General features: G+C 51.9%; 1 protein-coding gene across 1 annotated transcript; it reads right to left on the bottom strand.

Moving 5' to 3' along the window:
• Positions 1–943: 943 nt before the first annotated feature.
• Heyl (hes related family bHLH transcription factor with YRPW motif like) lies at positions 944–17,737 on the bottom strand. The gene is given in 6 exon segments (XM_028854491.2): positions 944–3,623; positions 3,626–3,712; positions 7,793–7,874; positions 9,679–9,762; positions 10,964–11,030; positions 17,567–17,737. Coding segments are annotated over 6 exon segments (984 nt in total). The 5' UTR covers positions 17,647–17,737; the 3' UTR covers positions 944–3,039.
• Between the last annotated feature and the right edge of the window lie 6,984 nt (positions 17,738–24,721).

The following is a 24,721-nucleotide window of genomic DNA, read 5'->3' as shown; positions in this document are numbered from 1 at the left end:
CTAGGCCAAGAGCAAAGAACAAACCCGCTGGCAGGCTCAGCTGTCAGCATGCACTCCAGGGCCAAGACGCTTGCCTCTCCTCTGGCCAGGGACTTCTGACCATTCTGCCAGAACGCCCAGTCCCTCGGCCTTGGCTCTCCTGTCCCCTCTAAATGCCAGCCAGTGGGAGTAAGGGTGGAATCCACCCCCATCGGGGTCTGTGCCAGCCACACAGGAAGCCAGAAGCCTTCTCACCTCCTTGATCTATGGAGTCAGCAGAAGTTCATAGGACAGTGATGATGAGCAGGCATTGTGCTCAGTGCTGGGTGTAGATGGGAGCACAGGCCAGGTGTGATCCCTGGCCTCACTGAACTGACACACCAGTGGGGATACACCTAACCAATAAGCACACAAGCAGGTATGCATTAGCAAACTCTCCATGAAGGGAACCAATTGGGACTTTCGAGAAGAATGAGCTACTCAAGCACATTAGTCCCGGAAGGCCTCCAGGAGGAGGTGACATGGAAGGCAAGGCCTGAGGAACTGAAGTAGGCCATGCAAGGCGAAGGGAGGAGCATTCTAGAAACCTCATGAGAGAAGCTCTAAGGATGGAATGCTGGGGATATGAGAGCAGGCCTGTGTAGCATAAACACTGAGCAAGTTTGGGGTCAGCACAAAACAAGGCTGGAAGTCAGGATAGGATTTAAAAGGAGCTCTGATTTTTATCATTAGAATAACAGGGTGTGTGGTGGGGGCGTGTCTGGGGTTCAGGCTGGGTTGATATGATGTGCCCTGCACATGCCACATTCTCGCCAGTGCCTGCTGAGAACTGACTGCCACAGCCAGGGCCAAGCCAGGAAGCCGGGGCAATAGACTAGGGGGAGAGGGGACATTGCCAGGCCTGGAGCCCTGGGTTCAGGGAGTCCAGAAACATTCAGGAAGTACAAGTGGAGGTGTGGTGGTGGAAGTTTCCAGAACTAAACATCTTTATTGCTTGCCTGCAACACCTTGCAGTGGGATGAGAGTGTTGGGGCCACCAGAAAGGGTTGGGACTAGAAACAGGAGGCGTGAGTACTCGGGTGTGTGTGTGTGTGTGTGTGTGTGTGTGTGTGTGTGTGTGTGTGTGTGACCTGCCCAGTCTCCTGGGAGAAGGAAGCCAACACCAACCAGGATGGATGCTCAAAGGGCTCAGCCATTCTGCCGTGTTTCCATGGTGCCAACAGACTGCTTCGCAGTCCGGGTACCCGCAACGGGGAAATGTGTTTCCCATAGCGCAGCCGTGAGTGAACACCGAATCTCTGGCTAGGAGGCTGCCGAACTGCAGGCCTGCAGTAAGACCCTAATATCCAGGGACTCCTATCACCTCCCCCCACCCCAGGAGCCTGCTTGCCTCTTCTACCCCCTGCACCTGTGTTTCTCGGGGGGCTGACCATGCACTCCACAGGGACGCCCTCAGATGGGTCCAATATGGCAGCAAGATTAAAGAACTTGCTTCCACTAAGAAATGAAGGAAGTCTTTATCTCTTCTTGACCTCTTTGCAAGCACTTTCTGGGTCACTCAGGTGACCTCTGCCCTCTGTCCTGATGTTCTGAAATGACCCCTTTTGCTCCCAGGGTTTTGTAAACTCTACTTTTGTGCCCACAGGCTCCTTACTACAGCTCTGGGGACTGTGGTTCCATCCAAGGCTGGGATGGGGAGCGGGGGATGGAGGCTTTCCAGGATGACCTCGTATTTCACAATCACCACGGCCCCAGCGTCAGTGAACAACCAGTTCCAGATCCCCACAATCTTGGTTTTGCCAGGCATTGACCAGGGTGTTCCCAGATGGCACGCTGGGTGGCCCCCGGGGGCCCTGTGGGGAGCAGGTGCTCACCAAAGAGGACAGAAACGTTTCCACACTTTGTTTACTGATAGGGCAACCCTAAATGTCAGTTCAGCCTCTGCTGCTACACCGGCCATTTATTCCCACTAGAGAGGCAAACGGCCGCCTGAGGCGGAGCTGGGGAGTGAGCTGGCCTCTGAGCGGAGCCAGCTGTGTGAAATCTGGGTGAGCAGACTCTCAGGCCCTCGACCGGCTGCATGACCTTGAAGAGCCCAGCCGCCTCGGCCTGTTCTCCCCCTCCTCCAAGTTATTTTTATCCAGCCTGACGGCCCTCGGCTGCGCCAGCAGTCTGGGCTCTGGGAGCCGGAGGCAAACCAGGCCGCTCACATGTCTGGTGCTGAATCCCAAGAGAATGCCTCTTGGGGTGCTACCATCATGGCCACAGGTCCTCCACACTGGGGACCCCGTGGGAAGGGCCATCGTCCTGGAGGACAGTACCCAAGAGAAAGGGAGCTGGGCTCTCCCGATGCTCTCTCGGTCCTGGCTTCTGTCTGAAGCGCTGTGGAGACCCGGTGGTAGGGATCTCCTGCCTCAGAGCTTTCGCTGCTGTGGAGAATCCTCCTGGCTCGGCTTGTCAAGCCTTAGTGGATAGTCATGTGGGCATCTGAAGCGGGGACGACGGTGGCTGCAGGCCGTAGCTGTATTGAACAGATCTGTCCTGTGCTTCACCGGGGCGGGCTGCAGAGATGGCTCAGTAGCCCCTGCTTCATTTCTGTCTTCAGGAAGTGAGGCAGACAGCACATTCCATCCTGCTGGCCTGGGGTGGCTGAATCTCACCAGTCCTCAGGACTAGGAGTCCCACCTCTTCGTGTGAGCAGCCTGCCCCTGGCCATGGAATCCTTTAAAGCTTCGGCTCCAGACCCAAGGTCCATGCGTTCTGGGTCCACAGTGCTTAGGGGGTCACAAGGTACCATGTAACTCATCTGTGCCTGTGGGGAATGAGACTAAGGCTCTGAGCTCTGAAAGGACTACAGGGGAGCCTGGTGGGCAGCAGGGTCGGTGGTGGGGGCGGGGCGGGGGCGGGGCTCTGATGGGTGAGGAGAGATGCCTTTGTATGGAAGCCGTTCTAGAAAATAAATCAGAAAAGGTGGCACCATTTTCAGAGCTCCTGGGGCGGGGAGAACAGGAACGTTTCTCATTCCTCGGGGATGGTTGTGTGTGTGTGTGTGGGGTCAGCTCAGAAAGCCCCAATTTCAGTGATTTCAGAGACCCACGAGTGGTAGAGCACTGCTCCTGATGGCCTCCCAGGTGGCCCCAAAGGAGGTGGACTGGCGATGGGACCAGACACACTGTCATCAGATTTCCCAGCTCCAGGGGCTGTCGGAGAAGAAGACGGCAGGACGGGGACCACGTGGTTGCTCCTGGCAACCCTGCTACCAGGGGCTGTGGGCGGAGGGGCAGCTGGCCTCTCGGGAGGATGGGCTCTCTGGGCGGAAGCTGCCCCTCGACTGGGCAACAGATTCCTCCGGGCCGGCAGGATGGTGCCCGCCACTCTGTGCACTGGAGTGGACCGGAGGGCAGAGATGGGGAAAGTGGGAGAAGAGACGCTGGGGAGGACAGGGCCAGGCACTCTTCCCAGAATGGCGAGCTGGCCGCTCACGGAAGGCAACCCCGAGCAGCTATGGAGGAAAGACCAGGGCCACACAGGGAAGGCCAGGGCACCAGTGGGTGTGGGTGAAGGCTCCATCTCAGCTGCGTAGCTGTTGAGGTGGGAGAGAAGACGAATCCGGACAGGGTCTGCATGGCTGCTGGGTCCTTCAGGACCCCCAGGTACCTGATGACCTCCGTGAGGCATTCCCGAAAACCAATGCTCCGGAAGTCAACAGCCAGGGCTCGGGGGTCAAAGAACCCTGTAAAGTAAAGCACCATGAGGGCATGCCGGGGGAGAAGCACAGAACCTGGGGGAAGATACCACATGTGACCTGTGGATAGCCGACAGTGACCCAGTGACCTTGGACATGTCCCTTCACCTCCCGGAGCCCCGGCCTCAGCACTAGAAACCACGCTGCATCACAAAATGTGTTTTCTTCACACTTCATGATTGATGTGAAGAAAATCTTGTGGCCCACACAATTTCTCTAAGCTGACACCCGTGAAAAGACAGCGGACATAGAAGATGTATTATAACCCCACTTTCTGAAAGGAGGCAGGTTTGGGGAGAGGAGGGAATGACCGCAGCTAGCGGAGTAGAAGGTCGCTAGGAGAAGGCACCACTGTGTAGTGGTGAAGCCGTTAGAAGCCACCAGGGCTGGGTTTGAATCATGGACCTGCCACTTAAACTGGCCACCTGGCCACGGATGAGCATCCCCAGGCCTCAGTTTCCTCAGCCTGAAAATGGGAGGCGATAGAAGTAGCTGTCACCGCTGCAGTGTTTGCCGCTGCGGTGAGGAGAGAGGGTGAAATGAGATGGTTCTGGGACCCCCTCCATAAATGGAGGGAGCTGTCACTCACGCCAGTGGCCCAGCTGCTGCTGCGTCTGAGTTCATCCTCCAGCTCAGAACACAGTTTGGAATGTACTGGCCCCGTGCAGCTGCTACCAGGCAAGGGCTCTCTCTTGGCCTGATGTCACTGATGGGCAGGCCAGGTGGACTGTCCACACAGGCGTCCACATCTCTACTGCCTCTGCAATACCCGCTCTTCTCTCAAATACCTTCTGGGCAGGGGGGGAAAAAAGCAGCAGCCAGTACTGGCTCCTGACTGTGGCAGCAAATATCTCATCTCTGGTTCATGGCTGGGGACCCTCGAAGGGACAGGACAGCTCAGCAGGAGACTGCAGAGTCTGGCAGTTTAGGTGAGACTTGGCTGTGCTGTGTGATGATGCTGATGATGCATGTGCCCCTTACCTCTGTGTTTGCTGACTCTTTCATTTCATAACTTTTCATTTAATAAACACACACACACACACACCACACACACACACATCATACACCACACACACACACACATCACACCACACACACACACATCACACCACACACACACACATCACACACCACACACACACACGCATCACACACCACACACACACATCACACACCACACACATCACACGTCACACCACACACACACGCATCACACACCACACACACACATCACACACCACACACATCACACGTCACACCACACACACACACATCGCACATCACACACCACACACACACACACACACCCCACACACACACACCACACACACACACACCACACACACACACACACACCACACACACACACCACACACACCACACACACACACACACACACATCACACACCACACACACACACATCACACACCACACACACACATCACACACATCACACACCACACACACACATCACACACACACACACACACACACACACACACACATCACACACCACACCACACACATCACACACACACACACACACATCACACACCACACTCACACACATCACACACCACACCACACACACACCACACCACACACACACCACACACACACACACCACACACCACACACACCACACACCACACACACCACACCACACACACATCACACCCACCACACACATCACACACCACACCACACACATCATACCACACACACATCACACACCACACACACACATCACACACCACACTCACACACATCACACACCACACACACACATCACACATCACACTCACACACATCATACATCACACACCACACACACATCATACACCACACACACACATCACACACCACACTCACACACATCACACACCACACACACACACACATCACACCACACACACACATCATACACCACACACACACACACACACACACACACACACACACACCACAAACACACACACAGTTTGCTTGTTTTTCAAGACAAGGTTTCTCTGTGTATCCCTGGCTGTCTTGGAACTCATTTTGTGGACCTAAAACTCAGAGTGCTGAGACTAAAGGCATGTACCACCACTGGCCAGCTTAAACATTATTTCTTTATATATATTTATTTCTTTGAGACCTGGTCTAATGTAGTCCAGGTTGACCTTCAACTCACAATGTAGTTGAACTCTGAACTTTGATCTTTTTGGGTGCACATTCCAAGTGCTGAGATTACAGGAACAGTCGCCACGCCTGGCTACTACAGGGCTAGGGATTGAACCCAAGGCTTTGTGGACAGTAGGCAAGTACTCTACCCACTGAGCTACATCCTCAGCCTCTTTTAATTAATTAGTTAGTTAATTTTTAGATATTCATTCATGTAGTCTAGACTGGTCTGGAACTCACTGTGTTGCCTACAATGATCTGGAACTCCTGACCCTCCTGCCTCCACTTCTAGAGAGCTGTGGTTACGTGTGCACACCACCATGCCTGGCTACGTGGTTCCTTTTAAACAAATGTCTGCCGAGTTCTTATTACACACTTCACGGCAGTATCTAATTTAATCCTGATAAACACTCTTTTACCATATCCACTTTAAAGCTGAAGAACCTCGGGGATAGAGAGGATAAACCATTTGTCTCAAGTCAAGACTGAAGGAGCAGCAGCACCAGAATTATATCAAAAGCCTGAACTCCCAACCACAGCTCTCTGCCCTTTCCATTAGCCTGAGACGCAGTGGTGAGGACACCGCCCCCACCCCCCCTTCCTGGTCCTTGTGAGAATGGAGTGAGATAAGTGAAGACATTTTAAAGTGCTGCCCACATGCTAATCACCACTTTCCCTTTAATAGGATCACCATGAATATAATATGAAGCCTCTCCCATTGGCTGCCACTCTCAGGAATGCGTTCCTTTGGCAGACTTTTCCAAAGGAGCCACCGCATTAGAATTACTGGGTAGGTCGGCTAAACTTGCCAATTCCTACAGTCTAATCCAGACTGACTCTTCTCGGGGAGATCCTGAATACTGCCTGCCCCCAGGTGCCACACCGATTTGGACCACTGTTCTTTTCCAGAGCTGAAAGCTGTTCCCCAGCTTTACATCTCTGTAGCTAAGGTCTGTGGAGTGTGGAGGCTTCCCAATCACACCTAGAAGATTCTAGACAGGATTGCCATTCACCTGGGAGTCTTTTTAAACTCTTCGATACCGAGAGGTGGTGGCACACGCCTTTAATCCCAGCACTCGGGAGGCAGAGGCAGGTGGATCTCTGTGAGTTCGAGGCCAGCCTGGTCTACAGCATGAGTTCCAGGACAGCCAGGACTGTTACATAGAAAAACCCTGCCTCGAAAAACAAAACGAAACGAAAGTCATCGCTGCTCCATGATTTTAATGGAAAGCGTTAACAAAATGATGGAATGACTTGCCAGTTCCCATCATCTGACACCTGCTGTGAGCATAGCTCACTTCCCAGTGCTGCCGAGGGTCTAACAGCAGTCCGGAAGCTTAGGCCAATGGGTAGAGACACCAGCAAAATGTCTATGGCTAAAAATCTCAGACAATTTCCTCCCTGGGTTCAGGTTAGTTGAAGACTGGGATTCTATTGAGAATTTGCTCATCCAAGCTACCGGTTAGCCAGGTCTTGCTGGTGAGTCTTCTGGAAGCCGGTGCCACAGAGCAGCCCTCTAAGCCTGGGAGGAGTGGCACTGAGGCAAGGCTTAGGACAAATGGGGACGCAGGAAGTCATGAGGGAGACAAAGAAAGAAGAGAGACAATTCGGTGTAGTGGCCCCTGCCTGTAATCTCAACTCTAGAGGCTGAGGCAGGAGGATTTGTGAATTTGAGGTCAGCTTGGGCTACAGAGAGAGACTCTTTTCTCAAAACAAACATCAAAGTAGCATAAAACTAAAGAGAGGAGCTTGGCAAAAGGTGGCCGGAACCCACTTCAGTCCTTCCACGGGAGGGCAACGACAATCTATTTGGCCATCAGTTTGAGCTCACCCCTTGGTCCCCAGGGCCCTGTATCAAAGTACTTGTAGTGTGATTAATTCCCAAGAGAGTAGAGCATTGGTACCTGTGCCACCAGAGGCATGGAGCATCTTCAAGTGATCCACGGTCATCTGCAAGACCTCGGCTTTCTCCAGCTTGGAGGAGCCCTGTGGGAATGGAAGGCAGAGGCTGCAGCAGGTGATGGCTGGGATGAACTGCCCTCCCGTCCCCATCAGCATTCACTGCCTGGGTTTCCTCCCTTCCCTCCCACCCCCTGACCACTTGGGCTACTACTTTGTCCAACCTGTCCAGGACTGCTAGGTGCTTGACTGTCCACATCATTTTGGGGCTTCCATCCTAAAACGCCTCCCCGACTCGACCACCCTGGCTGTATCCTCCTTAGTCTCCTTCCACCTTGTCTCTTGGGCGTCTCTCTCCTAAAACACTCCCAGTGAATGTCAGCCCACTTCTCTCCCAGAAAGACTCATCTAATGCTATGGCCTCGTCACCATCACCAGACTCCTGCTACCATCCACCATCACCTACCCCATAGACCTGCTGTCCTGGGAACCCAACTCCATCTTCAGTATCCCCAAGTCCTAGCACATCATCTGAGCCCAACAAACCTGTCCTTCTCTGTTCTCTCTTGGGAAATGGCTCCAGGGAACTTTGGCTCCCATGGGAAACCTGAGGGTCAGACTCTCCGTGCCCGTCCCTTAAATACAGACACCAAGTCTAGTTCATTGCTGGCTCTGAGAAGGCTTTAATGAGCATCTGTGGAATGGCTGACTTGTACTTACTGGCCTAAGGGAAGGCAGATGACATGTGACCTAAACCTTGAGCAGAGGGTAAGGGTCTTTGAGGCAGCCTGATTCACCCATATGTCTCTCCACTGTGGTCCACACCACCTCCCCCCACTCCATGTTCACAACAGGTGCTCGTTCTCTGAATGGACTTTTTACTATCAAAGAGCTCTAGAAATGTCGGAGGACATGCGATACAGTTACGTGCTCTTTCTGCTCAGATATTTATTAGCCGTGTAATGTAGTAGGTAGATATTACATGACATCTCTGTCCCTTACTTCCTTACCTGTACGATGTGCAGAATAATCCCTGCCTCTCAGGATCAATTTTAGGATTTAATCCAAAGGAACACATCAGGTATAAAGCCACCATACCCAAGACACCTTGCTAAGTATATTTGTCTATTTGTTTTGTCCCCTGGCCAGTGACAACTATGCATACTTGTGTGTGTACGCACATGTGTGTGGCATATGCACACCTTGTGTATGTGTATGTGTGTGGGGTGCCCATGTGTACACATGTGGAGGCCAGGAGATAACATAGAGTATCATCCTTTATTACTCTCCATCTTATTTTTTCTTAGATTTTTATTGTTTCTTTGTAGTATGTGTATCTATGTGAATGTATGCTCATGTGTGTACAGGTGCCAGTAAAGGCCAGAAGACATCATCAGAGCTCCTGTAGTTGGGGTTATATGCAGTTGTGAGCTGCTGGCTGGGAATTAAACTTTAGTCCTCTGGAGAGCAGTGCGTGCTTTTAACTGCGGATTGCCTCTCAGCCTTACATTTTAAAAATTATTTGTGTGTGTGTGTGTGTGTGTGTGTGTGTGTGTGTGTGTGTGTGTGAAGTCAGAGGACAGCCTGCTGGAGTCATTTCTCTCTTTCCACAATGTGAGACCTGGACTGAACTCAAGTCTCACTGTCCAGGCTCCTAGAATCTGCCCATCTCTGCCTCCCAATGCTGGTGCTACAGGTGTGAACAGCACTGACCAGCTTTTACATGGCTGCTGTGGATTTGAACTCAGATCTTCAACAAGTGCTCATACCCTCTGTGCCATCTTCCCAGACCCCAGTGACAGCGATTTATAAACGATCACAGCTCTGCCAGCAGTAGGAGATACCATAGGAACCACACCCTGCCTTCTACTGGATCAGCACCATCACACACCTGTTTCTCAAAAGCAGTGGGCACCAAGCGTCGCAGTTCAGAAAGGCTGCTGTTGATACGGTCCCGGCGCCGTTTCTCTATGATCTGAAAAATAATGACAAGAAGTTCCCTGTAGGCATTTCATCACACTTTCCAGTGTGCCCTGATGGACACTGACTCATATTTTCCCTCAAGTTATTTTTTTTTTTCTGGGCGGTAAATCTATTCGTTATTTATGAAGGACGAGAATGAGAGTTCAGACTGACAATAATCTGTTTCATGCCACACAGTAAAAGTGTAGAGCTGGGACTAGCATTCAAGCCTCTTGTCCTGGTCTGTAGGGACGATGTTCACCGTATGTAAAGCAGGGCACTGCCTATGAGAATGAGGACACCAGCTCACCACTGGTGTAGACCTGGGGGACCCTGCTGGGCCAGAGTTAGCCCTCCAGTTTCTGGATCGTGAGAACACCTGAAGAATTCTGGATCTTGCTCTCTCTAGCTGCAGAGGCCTTCATCCACACTATCTTCCCCACAGTTCTGGCAACAGAATCCTCATAGCTGGGTAGAAATTATAATCCATCACTTTTTAGAGAATACGAGGTAGGGAAGAACGATTTGCCTAAGGCTTCTGATGAGTGAGTGAGTGAGTGAGTGAGTGAGTGAGTGAGTGAGTGAGTGGGCTCCTGCTGGATCCCAGGCCTCTGGATCCCCAGGAAAAGGTGGGATAGGATAAGATGGAGAGCTGCTAGCAGGGAGCTCCCTCCCTGCTCAACACAAAGAAGAAAAAGCTCTGGGTTCAGAGAAAACAAGGAAGAGCAGAGACTACAACAAAGTATTGATGGGCTATGGTCAGGTGCAGATAGATCACAGTTTATGGGAACCCACTCAGTCTTCAGAAGAGCTCATTTAAGGCTGGGGCTGTAGCTCAGTTGGTAGCGTGCTTGCCTCTAGCGTGTATGAGATCTGCACTAAATCCTCAGTACTGCAAAAACCAGGTGTGGTGGTGCATGCCTGTAACACCAGCATTTGGGAGGTGGAGGCAGGAGGATCAGGAGATCAAGGGCATCCTCAACTGCATAGTGAATTTGAAAAACAAACGATCAATCAGTCTTTTGAGGTAGATGCTCCCTGTCACTCAGAGGAAGAAGCAAGGCAGTGGAGGGGAGGTGGCATGCCCAGCCACCAGGACTGCGATAGGCAGAGCTTGGGTTTGAACCTGTCCAGTCAGCCGGGATGATGGGCAAGGCCTCCTTGGATTCAGTGCAAACCCTGATTGGGCTCCTCAAAGGCTGCGGCTCACTCACCCCTCGGCGTTTCTTCCGGGCTTGCATCTGCGAAGGGCTGGGGGTGGTCAGCGGTCTGGCCATCTGGCTGCAGAGGAAGAGAAAGGCTAGTTTCTCAGAGTCGAGGGATCATCTCCCTGACCTAGATTGACCTGGGAGGCCCGGCTGGCAGCAGGCCAGGACCGGGGTGCATGGGGTGGGGTGGGGCTCCCAGGTGGCCATAGCCTCCCAGACCAGGAAGGGGCACAGGGCATGCAAAAGGGTCGCCTGCTCTCCTTTCTCCCGGGAGACCCATTTCTCTGGGGCCAAGTCCTCTGTGCTCTCCTGGCTTCCTGCCTGTCAGCCTCTGGCGGACCGGGTAGCCTAGCTCCTGCTCCTGCGGGCGGCCGACCGTCGGGGAACCGCGAACCAGGATGCTCCCGCTCGGGTCCTGCAACCCGATCCCGGGGGCGGGCTGATTGAGGGCGCGGGCCAGCGGCGGCCAGGCCGGGCCGGGAGGGTTGGATTTCAGAGCTAGCCGCTGGGAAGGAGCGTGGAAAGCGCAGATGCCGCCGCTTCCCACGGGCCCGAGCGCCGCCGCCCGCCCTCCGCCCGGCCCGCAGCTGCCGCCTCCTCCCACGCGGCGCGGCCGGGGGCGAGGCGGAGGCGGCATCTGGGTCACAGGCTCCTCTCGCACGCTCGGGGACATTGCTCTGGCCTCCCAGAAGGCACGGGTCCCGGAATCCTCGCTCTGCCTCCCATGCCTGTGCCTTCCTCTGAGACCCAGGCTGGATGACGGATGTTTGCTTCAACCCCAATAGTTCTATTACAAAGACTCAGCCGAGGGGTTTTTTGCCCGGAATTTGACCACAGTAACCACCTCAACCGCTTTCCGTCTGGATGGCCTTTTGCTCCATCTATCACCTCAGAAGGCAGAGTTTCACTGGAGAGGACCAAGGACCCAACCCTACCGATGCTACACTCCACAGCTTTGGGCAAAGTGCCTCCCCTGACATTTGGGGATGCCAACAAACATCTCAACAGGAGCCCATGAGCTTGCCCAGCACCTGCTTCTTGTCTACCCTAGGTTCCCTATCTCAGCAAAGGCCACCCCCACCTTCTAGTTCTCTGGCACTTTCTTTGATTCCGCCTTGGTCTTCACTTTATGTGGTCAAAACCTGCCTATACCGTGTGTCGATAGTTTCATGTCTGTTTTCCATGGCCCTCTATGTCTCTCACCTGCAGGCTTACAAAAAGAGCCTTCCCTTGGGTCCCACTGAACTTTTTTTTTTTTTTTCTGCTACTACCAGAAGGCTTGATCTTGTCTCTCTTAAATTTCCCTTGTGGCTTCTTCTTCTTCTTCTTCTTCTTCTTCTTCTTCTTCTTCTTCTTCTTCTTTTTTTTTTTTTTTAATTTTTTCGAGACAGGGTTTCTCTGTGTAGCTTTGTGCCTTTCCTGGAACTCACTCTGTAGCCCAGGCTGGCCTCGAACTCACAGAGATCCGCCTGGCTCTGCCTCCCGAGTGCTGGGATTAAAGGCGTGCGCCACCACCGCCCGGCCCCTTGTGGCTTCTTAATGCTTTTAAGACCCAAAAGCATTATCCTTTAAGCGTTATCCTTTGGTTGGCCCAACTGGTTCCTGTCACACACACCCCACCCTGAGACAGGATTTCTCTGTGTAGCTTTGGAGTCTGTCCTGGAACTCACTCTGTAGACCAAGCTGGCCTTGAACTCACAGAGATCCACCAGGCTCTGCCTCCCGAGTGCTGGGACTAAAGGCAAGTGCCACCATTGCCTGGCTTCCTGTCACCTCTGATATCCAGTTGTCTCTTGCTCTGCATGCTCCAATCTGAATGCAGGAACTCCCACATCTGCATATGTGTTCTGTAGTCTAGACATCTCTGGTCCAGTCCGTCTCCTCACCTCCTCACCACAGCCGAACGACCTCAACCAGCCTCCAGATTGCCGTTCAGCTGTCACCTCCTTTAGGAGCCCCGAGCCCCTTTAAAATTCCTAGTCTGCGGCATGGCCCCTGCTGGTTACTTTCCCAAACTCCTGCACCCACAGCATTTATTCTAATTGTTTTATTCTGGCATGATGATTTGATTAACGTCCATCTCTCCATCACGTCCATCCATGAGGTTATGAGGCTCATCCATTTCACTCACTGTTACAGCTCAGGTCCTCAACCATCTTGGGACCCAGCAGATCTCACAGTGGGATTTCTTACTTATCTTCAGTGCCACAGAGAATGTAAATAGAAATCTGCCTTCTGGGCCTTCGTGGATGGGGCCATACACAGCTCACCAGGAGGGTCTCAGCCCATGTGACTCTCTTTGTGGCATCTGAAGTTGGATCATTCTCAATACCTCACAGAAAGGCAGCTTCAGGAGAGACCAGATAGCACACTGCCTCGGGCTTGTTCCAGCCACATCTGGAAAAAAACGTATCTCTCACCCTCACATCTGGACAAGCAGAGCTGCTGAAAGGCCTGTGAAAACTCCCGGGAGGCAGGGCCCTGTGAGCCAGGGCCTGAGATCTGTGGGCAGCTTGTTTACAAAACCTTCCCTGGTTCACTGGGGACAAGCTCTAAGAGCCAAGGTACATAAGAAATACAGCCTTTGTTTCCCTGGCTGGAGAAAGCGTCTCTCTGGGTATTGGGTTAGCCTTGTGCACGTCACTGCCTCGCAGACCGATCCCTCCTCAGGGACCGTCTGTCAGAGGTTGACACAGCAACACCCAGCTTCAGGGCCAAGGGCGCTGTTCCACCTTTCCCCAGGCTCCTGGTCAAACGCCCCTGCCACCTGATCTGCCCCTTCCTCCAAATCTCCCAGGCAAATCTCACTTTACAGTTTGCTTGGCACCACTGCCAAGGTTCTCTCTCCTCTGGGTTTTATAAAAGTCCATTTTCCAGATGAGGATGCTGAGCCTCACTCAGGGTGCCAAAGTAGCTTGGCCAGCCCACCCAGCTGCTCAGGAGCAAAGCAGCATGGGAACCTATCTTCTGGCTCCCAGCTCAGCATTGTTTTCCTTCTTAAGCCTGACTTCCTGTCTGTCTGACTAGTCTTCCAATCCCCTTATCCTTCAGGCTCCCAGCCAGAGCTCACCACAGCCTGGATCTGGCCCCGACAGTGATGGGGTTCTGGGAACCTCTCCTCTGAGTGCCTAGGCAGATCTTCACGGACCCAGAGAAGACATGGTGAGCGCCAGTATCTCCACAGGTCTCCTGCAGCCCCTAGACAGGATCCCAGGGCAGTCTCTTCAGGTGGTGTAGCTTTCAAAGTGGTCTGCCTGCCAGTCCTGAACACCCCCAGTCCCAACTCCACCTGGGAAGTCCCCTGTGTGTGTGGGCCTTTGGTGATGACTCCGCCCATTTTGTATCAAGCAAAGGCAACATTCCAATCAAGGCTCTGAATGATGGACAGTCACGCAGAACTAAGACCGTTTGTGAAATGAGAACACTCAGAGAGAAAAAGGACCTTTGACCAGCCATACAGCAAATAAGAGGAAAATCCAGAATCCGAGTTACATCTACTGTCTTTAAAACATGTAACACACACACACACACACACACACACACACACACTATAACATTACTTTATGTATAACATTACTTTATGTGTATGGGTGTTCTGCCTGCATGTATGTCTGTGCAAGAAGAACACACCAGATACCCTGGAACTTGGATCACAGGCAGTTGTGGGCCGCCAAGACATGCAGAGAGTCAAACCTGGAAGGACAGCGTATGTTCTTAACCCACTGGGCCACCTCTCCAGCCCCACAACTCCTGGATTTTAATTCAGTACTCTTGCCAATGTCTTCCAAATATGCATCATCTCACCATGTCTCTCTTGTAGCCTGCACTTTCTGTTCTAGACAGCAGTATGTAGCCATTTGTCTCATACATTGCATAATAGACCTTAGGAAAACAATTGTTTTAGGGGGAGGGATGTGACAGATTCAGAGCTGAGAATGCCCCGTAATGCAGTCTGTAGATTTCTAGTTTTTTTTCTATTAAATTTTGCTGCCTCATGAATGTGGCACTCTCTCCACAATGTGACAACATTTATTAGAAATTACCTGCGCCAAAGCAAGAAGCTATGTGCTATATATGTATATTCAACCTCATTCTAGCTTTACTCTCAGAGGTAGATATTTACACACTCATTTTGCTAAAAAAAAAAAAAAAAAGAGGAAGAAGAAAGGAAGAAAGAAAGAGAGAGAGAAAAGAAAGAAAACGTCAGTTCAGGAAAGAGTCAAGTCACTTACACATGGAAATGGTGGTGAGGTCTCTCTGACTTCAGAGACTACCATGTGCCTTAAATCATAAAGGAACAGCCTGTAGACCCTGACTTCAAGTCTCACATGTGGGAGGTGCTCATGAAATATTTGAAGATGGGTAAGGGAGAGGCTGTATTGTGTGTGGATCCAGACTGTTTCAGGGGGCCAGCTTCACACACGAGCCCTGTGGGTGATTCCCACGGATGGAGCAGGTCGCTACCACCAGGCAGATGTCCCTGGTGACATCAGAACACACTCTGCCCCTTGGGTCTCACGTCTCTGAATGGGAGGGATTTGTGCACTGCCTCTGACCCCAGAGTCTGGCTGCCCCAGCCCTGTGGCCCCTGCCGCCGTCTATCCGGCTTTCTTTGTACATGAAGCTCTTCTTCCCTGAGAGTTCCCCGAGGGCAGAGGCTGAGCAGGATACATCTGGGCTCTGATGCCCAGCCCAGGGTCTAGGCCACAGCAGGCATCGTTCAGTGGTCTCTGAATCGAAGCATTTATGTCTACTGGGGGGAGGGCCCTTTTGGGGAGTGCTACAAAGAGGCATCTTATAAGCCAGTCTGCCAGATGTCCAGCTGCCTTCCCTCCTTGGAGGAGTCTGGTCTTCTGGAGCAGTCTCTAACAATGAGCTCTGGTTAAAGTGACAAAAAGATATAGAGGGGAAAACCTGCAGTGACCTTTTACACCTTAGTCCCAGTGCCGCCGCCATCGGGAAGCCATCATCATCATCCCTGGCTGTGGAGGGGTGAGGGAGGGGGGCGGGGCTCAAAGCCCACACTATGACTCTTCTTCCATGTAATCCAGACTCTCCAGAGCCCTTGGCAGTTACTGCCCAGGCTCATGAAGGATAGAAGCCAGCTCCCATCCATCTCAGCTGGCATCAACTCTGTACCCTGGTCCTTGAAGACCCAGTGGCACTGAGTTTGAGATCTTCTGTTCTCCATCACCACGTGGTACTGGTTCCTTCCCTATCAGCAGGCACTGGCTTTGAAAATTATTTCTATAAATAGGAGTTTCTGCTAAGTAATTTTTAAAGGATTTACATAAGGAACTACATTATATATCCCCATAACTAACATGCAAGATGAGAGAGAGGGAGAGAGAGAGAGAGAGAGAGAGAGAGAGAGAGAGAGAGAGAGAATCTATTGCCATTAGCTCTCTTCCTTTGGTCTTTTGAGATAGGGTCTCACTACTCACAGAGATCTGCCCGCCTCTGCCTCCTAAGCACTAGGATTGAAGGCGTGTGTCCTCTTGCCTGGATGTAGCTATGTGAGTGTGCTCCGTGTGCCAGGGCATGAACATGGAGGTCAGAGACAAGGTTCCGAAGATCAAGAGAGGTTATTTACTCCAGCAGCTCTTTCTTTCCTTTCCACTCTCATCCTTTTCCCAGTGTGGAAATCGTCCCAGGCAGGGAAACCAAAGGCTCAAAACTGCATGTCGATAGGGTACTTGGCTAGCATGCACCAGGCTCTGGATCCAATCCAGCACTGAAGAAAGGAAAAGGAGGAGGAGAGAAAAGAAGAAAGAGAGAGAAAGGCAGGCTGTATGGTGACTTGGTGGCAGATGTGGGCTGGGTGGCAAGGGCTTGAAGACTCTTTCACGTGCGAGCCTGACGCTGAGCATTCACCATGAGCTGCTGCTAAGCCCTTGACATCTTTTCTTCCACTGGGTTTTTACTAACACTATGGTGCTGGCTTTGTTATTTATTCCCATTTTACAGATCAGAAAACTGAAGCTTATGGAGTCACAGAGCTGGGAAGTAGCAAGGACCGTACAAGATCAGTTTGTTCCACAGGTTAAAAGTCAGACTATTTAACAAAGGTGGAAGAACACTGGCAATTTGGGTGGTTTTGTGGAAGAGGCACTGAGATTGGAGTCCAGGTTCTTCCAAACTGGCTAGGAATTTTTTTCAGTACCTAAACCCAATTCCAGCGTTCAGTGTGCTCAAAGGGAACTCCCACACACACACCCCCATCCTTTTGTATACCATGTGAAAACTGCTCCCAAAGAAGGGTAAAATTGGGAAGTACAGATGTCTTCATAGTGAATAGATTAGGGGCAACGGAATGTGGAACCTACGTCTATGAAAGTTTCCTAAGGTCTGCAGTAAAACTTTCCAGGGGCGTCCCTGGGTGCAGCCAAATGGCATAATATACCCCCTAGCAGAATTCTCCTTCTATCCCAGCGTCCAGAATCCTAACTGGCCCGGGGTACCCAGGAATTCGCCATACTGGTGCTGTGGACACACTGGAGACGCTGCACACACCCCTGCATCCTGGCTGACACCTGCGCGCTGCTGTGCACACCTGAGTGTGCTGGACTCTCTCTCACTCTCGACAGCCTCAGCCCCACTCTGTCTTACCTGAGGTCGCTCTCCCGACCCACGTCAATGGGTCCGTCAGACTCGCCATCGGAGCCACTGGGCGCCCTGGGCCGCTTCATGACGAGAGCTGGCTGCGGGGTCTCAGCCCTGCGATCCGTGGAGTTGGTCGTTGGGCCCCGCCCCGGCCCCGCCCCGGCCCGGGAGCCGACGCCGCCCTTTCCCAGGGCCCTTTCCTGCACCGCAGCCCGGGGCGCCCCGGCGCCCCCTCGCCCCCGCGGTGACGCGCCACCGAACCGTGGGAAGGCCCCGGGCGGTCACCGCCCCCATCGGCCGCTGGGAGGTCCGGCTCCGCTCCACCGGCGCGGCCTGGACTGGCGCGCTGGGTGGCCTTGGGCAGGTGCCCTGGGAGGCCCCACGGGGGAAGCCCAGACTCCGGATCTGTCCCTAGTTATGTGCACAGGCTTAGCTCTGCAGTGCCTCGGCTTTAGGAGGGACAGACCTGCACCTTCCTGCCCCATGGGATCCAAGGCGGGCAGATAGGTTTGGAAAGAATACTGGGGGTGCCTGTGACCTCTTGGATAGTAATTCCTCGGCCATTCTTCTATAGAGGACCAAAATAAAGGGGAAGAGGGGGACACGCACTGTAGGATGTTCAGAACTTCGAAGACCTGTAGTGAACCCCAAAAGAGATGGCCGCTGCCCTCCAGCTGTGAAGGCTGGTCTCAGGCAAAGGCTGTTTTGAGAGGAGGGAAGACAGGGTCTCAGAGAGCCCAAACTGGCCTTGAACTTGTGTAGCAGAGGATGATCTCGAAATACCGATCTTCTGCCTCCACATCCCGAGTGCATTATCTTTGAGGTACTGACTTGTAGGAGGGAGCGCAGGAAGGGAGAAGGTAGGTATGGTGTGATGGTTGGTGGCATGTCCCTGGGAGTCAGTTCCCAGTTCACTTAATGACAGAGCTGTCCTGGCAGGCCTCGAGGAGAGAGGAAAAGAGCCTTGGGCTTCTCTTTCTAGGGGAGCCTGTCTGACAACAGACAAAACTATTTAGTCAGTGAGAGTTCCTGTCCCTGGAGAGGAGATTCAGCTGTCATCCTTCTAGGCCACTGTCTCAGAGAAGCCCTGTGTGCAGAGGCGAATCCTCCAAGGTGAACTTCTCTCAGGGCACAGGGAGATTGTAGAGGTTGGTACATCAGGGAAGTCCCTTCCCTTTGTCCTGCTCACTGGGATAGGAAAGTGGGGCTGGTCATCTGAAGCCGTCTGCGCTTTCACTCCATAGTAACATCTGCTCGCAGCCACTTGCTGATGGGAAACAACAGGCCTCTTGCCATACAGACCCACACATGACCACTTGGCCAAGTACAGAAACTCACACATACAGACAGAAGTGCAGACACCACCTGGCATGAACAGCCAGGATCAGGAGGTCACGCTCTACTGTTCCAAATGCTCTCACATAATCTCTGTGGGCACATGCCAAGGTAGTGGAAACCTCACCCAGTATAGAGGTTGCACAATCTGTGCACTATGCATTTCCTAGAAAGGCAGGTACTCGCTCCGTGTAATTGGCTGAGATAGCAAGGGTTGGTGGATTTGGGGGGAAGGTAAGGACTCTGTGGTGGGCATGTTCACAAGAGATGTCCCAAGTCCTCAAAATACACTGCACAGTTAAATAGGGAGTATGGGGTTTGGAACAAAAGATCTAAGTTTGGAAGTTATTAGGTAATAGATGGCTTTTAAAGCTATGGGAGTGGACAAATGGATGGAGAGATGGAGCCTATTATTCACTGTTTGGTGAGTACTTGTCCTAAGTGAGGAAAGGTCCTAAGTGTTCTGTAAGTTCTAATTCATTTAAACCCCAGCTGACCAGGGAGTGCTATTGATTATTTCCTCACCTTTACAAACGAGAGAAGAGAAGAATAACCCAGCCTATGGCCAACAGGCAGAGGAGGAGGAGGAGCTGGTATGACCCCAGTTTTTTGAGACAGGGTTTCTCTGTGTAGTTTTGGAGCCTGTCCTGGATCTCACTCTGTAGCCCAGGCTGGCCTCGAACTCACAGAGATCCGCCTGCCTCTGTCTCCCGAGTACTGGGATTAAAGGCGTGCACCACCACCGCCTGGGACCTTATATGTTTTTTAAATCCTACTACTCTTTCACTTCCTCCTTCCCTCCTCATCTCCCTATTCTTTTGTTCTCTTTCTGACATCAGTAAATAATCCAGGCTGATGTTAATTCAAGAGCCTCTTGCCTGAGCCTCCTGAGGGCCAAGATGACAGGTGTGAGCCGTTATACCTGGCTTTTTTCTACCTCCGCTGTGGCTTCTAGCACATCTTTAATTGTATGAGCACCTCCTCTGATGCCTAACTCAGCACAGGCCTTCTCAAACCTTCCTACTGCTAACATTCAAGGCTGGCTAACTGCTGCCCGGGGCTCCTCTGTGGCCCAGAGCAGGTTAAACACTAGCCACTTCCCACGAGAAGCAAGCAGCATTTTCCAGAGGAAAAAAAATGCAGAGAATACCAGATGACAGAAATCACTCCCAGCTGAGAAGTACTGATCGAAGGAACTCCATACAGGTGTGTCCAGCCTGTAGATCATGGATCACTTGCACCTGACACAAAATCAAAAGTTTACTTAAAACACTGGACTTTTTTGCATGTTAAAGAAGAAAGAAAGGCCGGGCGGTGGTGGCGCACGCCTTTAATCCCAGCACCGGGAGGCAGAGGCAGGCGGATCTCTGTGAGTTCGAGGCCAGCCTGGACTACCATGTGAGTTCCAGGAAAGGCGCAAAGCTACACAGAGAAACCCTGTCTCGAAAAACCAAAAAAAAAAAAAAAAAAAAAAAAAAAAAAAAAAAAGAAGAAAGAAAGAGAGAGAGAGCCTCTATTGCACAGCTCTTGAGTATGAACTTTGTAGTTGACAGTGTCATGCAGCAATATAAAAGGCTGAACACATGAAAGGTTCTGGAGAAGAGACACCAGAGCAGGTTGCAAGCCAGTAGCCCAGGAAGGGGAGGGTACTCGGAAGGCTAGGAGAACTAAGAAGGCACCGTGGGAACCCAAAAAGAGCTGCCAGGACTTGGCTGTGATCCTTTTTTTTTTTTTTCAGGGGCAGGGGTTCGAGATAGGGTCTCTCTGTGTAACAGATTTGGCTGTCCTGGAACTCGCTCTGTAGATCAGGCTGACCTCGAACTCACAGAGTTCACCTGCCTCTGCCTCCCAAGTGCTGGGATTAAAGGAGTGTGCCACCACCACCCGCTGGTTGTGATCTTTTAAAATGTCATCAGAGCATGTCACCTCCCACTCCGTACCACCCACAGGCTTCTCATCACATCTTAAACCAAATGCTAGCTGCTTTCCGTGCGTCTGCTTGGGGTGTGTGTATAATTTATCATCTAGCCCTCAGCATCTTTAAGATTGAAGGGATGCAGTACTAGTATTTATTCCAGAATGGTCCGGGGACACCAGAGGTATGGTCACCCGGCTAGTTCTTGCCCCTGACTATCTCTTTAGCTTCATCCCGCCTGTTTCTGCCTCTCTCCTGCTCCAACTTCAGCATTCCTGCCTTTCCTCCCCCAAGCTCCATGCCCGTTCCCTGACTCCGAGCCTTGAATGTGCTGACTTTTCTTGCTTGTGTCCGAACTTAGCAGCTCTCACTCCATCCAGGTCTTTGCTTAAATGTCACATCCCCAGAGAGGACTCTCCTCACTGCTCTGTAGCCAGCAGCCTCCAATCAGTCTATGCCTTCCACCTCACCATATCCTTCCTTTCCCACAGCATCCGTCAACATAATTTACATAATGTTAGATATGTCTAGTTACTTACTGTCCAGGTCCCATAAGAAGATGAGCTGATCCCATAAGAAGATAAGCTGAGCGAGGCGGTGGTGGCGCATGCCTTTAATCCCAGCACTTGGGAAGCAGAGCTAGGCGGATCTCTGTGAGTTCGAGGCAGCCTGGCTACCAAGTGAGTTCCAGGAAAGGCGCAAAGCTACACAGAGAAACCCTGTCTCGAAAAACAAAAACAACAACAACAAAAAGAAGATAAGCTGATTGGCAGCAGAAATGTGTGTCTGGTGTTTACTGCTGAAGTATCCAGCACCTGGAACATGTTTGGCAGGTGTGGTAGTCTGAATGTAATTGGTCCCTATAAGCTCATAGAGAGTGACGCTATTGAGAGATGTGGCCTTGTTGAAGGAAGTGTGTCACTGTGGGGGCGGGCTTTGAGGTCTCTTTTGCTTAAGCTTCACTCAGTGTCACAATCCACTTCCTGTGGTGGTATTGTGTTCCCCAAAATGTTGTGCATCCTAATAAACTTATCTGGGGTCAGAGAACAGAACAGCCACTAGATACAGAGGCCAGAAAATGGTGGCACACACACACCTTTAATCCTAGCATTCCGAAGGCAGAGATCTATCCGGATGTCTGTGAGTTCAAAACTACACTGGAAACAAGCCGACATGGTGACTCATGCCTTTAATCCCAGGAAGTGATGGCAGAAAGGTATATAAGGCATGAAAACCGGGAACTAGAGGTCAGTTAAGCTTTTAGGCTTTAGAGCAGCAGTTCAGCTGAGATCCATTAGGACATGAGGACACAGAGGCTTTCAATCTGAGGAAACAGGATCAGGTGAGGAACTGGCGAGGCGAGGTGGCTGTGGCTTGTTCTGCTTCTCTGATCTTTCAGCGTTCACTCCGATAACTGGCATCAGGTTTGATTTTATTAATAAGACCTTTTAAGAGTTGTGCTTCATCTTCCTGTTGCCTTCTGATCAAGATGTAGCCAGCACTTTGTCTGCTTGTATGCTGCCATGCTCCCAGCTGCCACGCTCCCCACCATGATGATAATGGACGAAACCTCTGAAACTGTAAGTGAGCCACCTCAATTAAATGTTATCTTTTGTAAGAGTTGCTGTGATCATGGTGTCTCTTCACAGCAATAGAAACCCCAACTAAGGACAGCAGGTGATAGGTGTGCAATGACGATGTGCTGCCAGAACCCTTGTTTGAGAAACTTCACTGGGCGGGACACTAAGCCAGGGTGAGAGAAGCGTAGAGTCTAGCTAGGGTCTGTTTGCTTTTACTTTGTTTCAAGATGGGTAGGCATTACAAAAAGGCTTTGAAGCTGGGCATGGTGCCTCTCTATGAGTTGGGTTCCAGGCCAGCCAGGGTCACATAGTGAGACCCTGTCTAAAAAACAAAAACATAAACACAACAAGAAAAAAGTTGAGTGTGGTGGTGCATGCTTGTACGCCCGGTACTGAGGATCCCTCGGGCTTGTTGATCTGTCTGAAGTTCTGAGGATGCAGAAGGGGGTGTATCTAGGGAATGGGTCAGTGGGAGAGAGAACACAAGCTGTCCCGGGGCCAGCATCTGTTGGCTGATGGTGAAGGTTTCAGCTGCAGGCAGAGGGATAAGTCTGGGGGCCCTTGGAGTGTCCTGCAGGCAGCCCCAGTCTGAGAGGAGGGGGACAGGAGAAGGCTGCGATTCTCCCACTTCCCTTGTCAAGCTGGAGATATTCAGGGACAGGTTTCAGCTCTGATGGCACTTTCTCGCTCCCCGAGGTCACGCCAGGTCAGTCCCATCGTCTCTCAGATCACCAAACAGATGTGGCCCAGGTTACAAACGGTTAGTCACCATGTGTGCCAGATGTGGAACCAAGTTTCCAGAGCCCTGTGCTGGGCTGACCACGGGGCCTCTCATACTGTGGGAAAGCAGGGGGGTAGGGGGTCAGAGATGCTCTGGCAGCAGCTGGTAAATTAAGAATTGTGCAACAATTTATGTCTGTCTTGGAGACTGCTTTGAAACCCCGTCAAAGCAGTAACCTCTGCCAGGCTTGGTTACTGTCAACTCCTATTCCCCGCCAGAGTCTGGCACATAGTAGGCGTTTGGCACAGGATGGTTGAATGTCAGGAGATAAGACAGAGTGGGAGGGACCCTGAAGGTCTCTACCTTCTCTGTGGAGGAGGCAGTGCTGTGATCACTGGGAAGAATGCACAGTCACTACCAGGACTGTCCCTTTGCCCGTAGCACCTTGGGGCCATATGGCCTCTTTGCAGTGTCTCGCGGCTTCCTCTGTGTCTGAGGCCTTGGGATCCACAGAGGGCCAGCAATACTTCCCAGTGCGCACAGTGAGGCTTTCCTTTCCTCATTTATAAAGTGGGCTATGCTGAAAAATCTTCCTGCTGTAGACTTGTAGGGACGAAACGAATGAGACACAGTACAGTGCCTGGTGTGTGGAGGCCACATCTTTGTCTCTACCCATCCTCTCCCTAGGTGATTCCTTCACACTCATACATAGCTTCACCTCCTACAGTCATTCCCAAACCTGTGTCTCTTGTGAGGCCCGCCTGAGATTCAGGCCCATGTATCTCACTACATAGCCTTTCTCTTCACACGCCAAGCAATCGTTAGGGCATTCTGGGGCTGCCCTGACCTCCCCAGATCTTCTATGCCAAGGCCCAGATGTCAGTTTCCTAGCGGCTGCTTTTCCACTCTGTGTTCCAGCCTGGGAACACTGTGGGCTTCCTCGGCTCACTCCCTGACCCTTGCTCATCTCAGGCCCTTCCTGTCCTCCCCCTCCCTCCTGGGACCCATCAGTGTTCACTCCCCACCTCCACAGCTGCCACCACAGCTGGTCATTGACGGAATGTGCAGCTGCTGGGAGCCACATGTGTGGAACAGGCAATGCGTAGCTTCCCCTGGGGCGGGTGGAGATGAGAGTGAGACCATCTGTCTTTGTCTATTTGTCTGTCTTAACACATACACATGCTCCCTATTCCTTTTCTGCGTAATGTGGGTGACAATATTGGCTTGATTCCTTTTTCTTAGCCATGGACTCTAGAGGTCATGATGGTCATGTTGTCCAGAGAAGAAGGGGGTTCCTGAGAGTAACGGGCAGCCCTGGGGCTGGATGCTCCCCCATTCCCCACTCCCATGTTGCAGTAGCCCAAGTCCTGAAATGGCTGAGCTGGAATGACCTTCAGAACCTCCCAACTTTCCCAGGCCCTAAGGGACAGCCTGCTGTGGAGGAAGCCAGAGGTTCCAGACACATTCCAGAGCCCCCTTGGCAGCACCCAGGGGCTCCGGAGAAGTCTCAGCCTGGGGCGGTGCCAGCAACATGTATCCTGGTTCCCACACTCGGCCCCTCTGGAATCTCACAGATTTCTCTTCCATGTGTGCATGATGTCAGCAGGACC

This window comes from Peromyscus leucopus, chromosome 2, assembly GCF_004664715.2.
Source record: "Peromyscus leucopus breed LL Stock chromosome 2, UCI_PerLeu_2.1, whole genome shotgun sequence".
Classification (NCBI taxonomy): domain Eukaryota; kingdom Metazoa; phylum Chordata; class Mammalia; order Rodentia; family Cricetidae; genus Peromyscus; species Peromyscus leucopus.
This window is presented reverse-complemented; position numbering and strand designations above follow the sequence as displayed.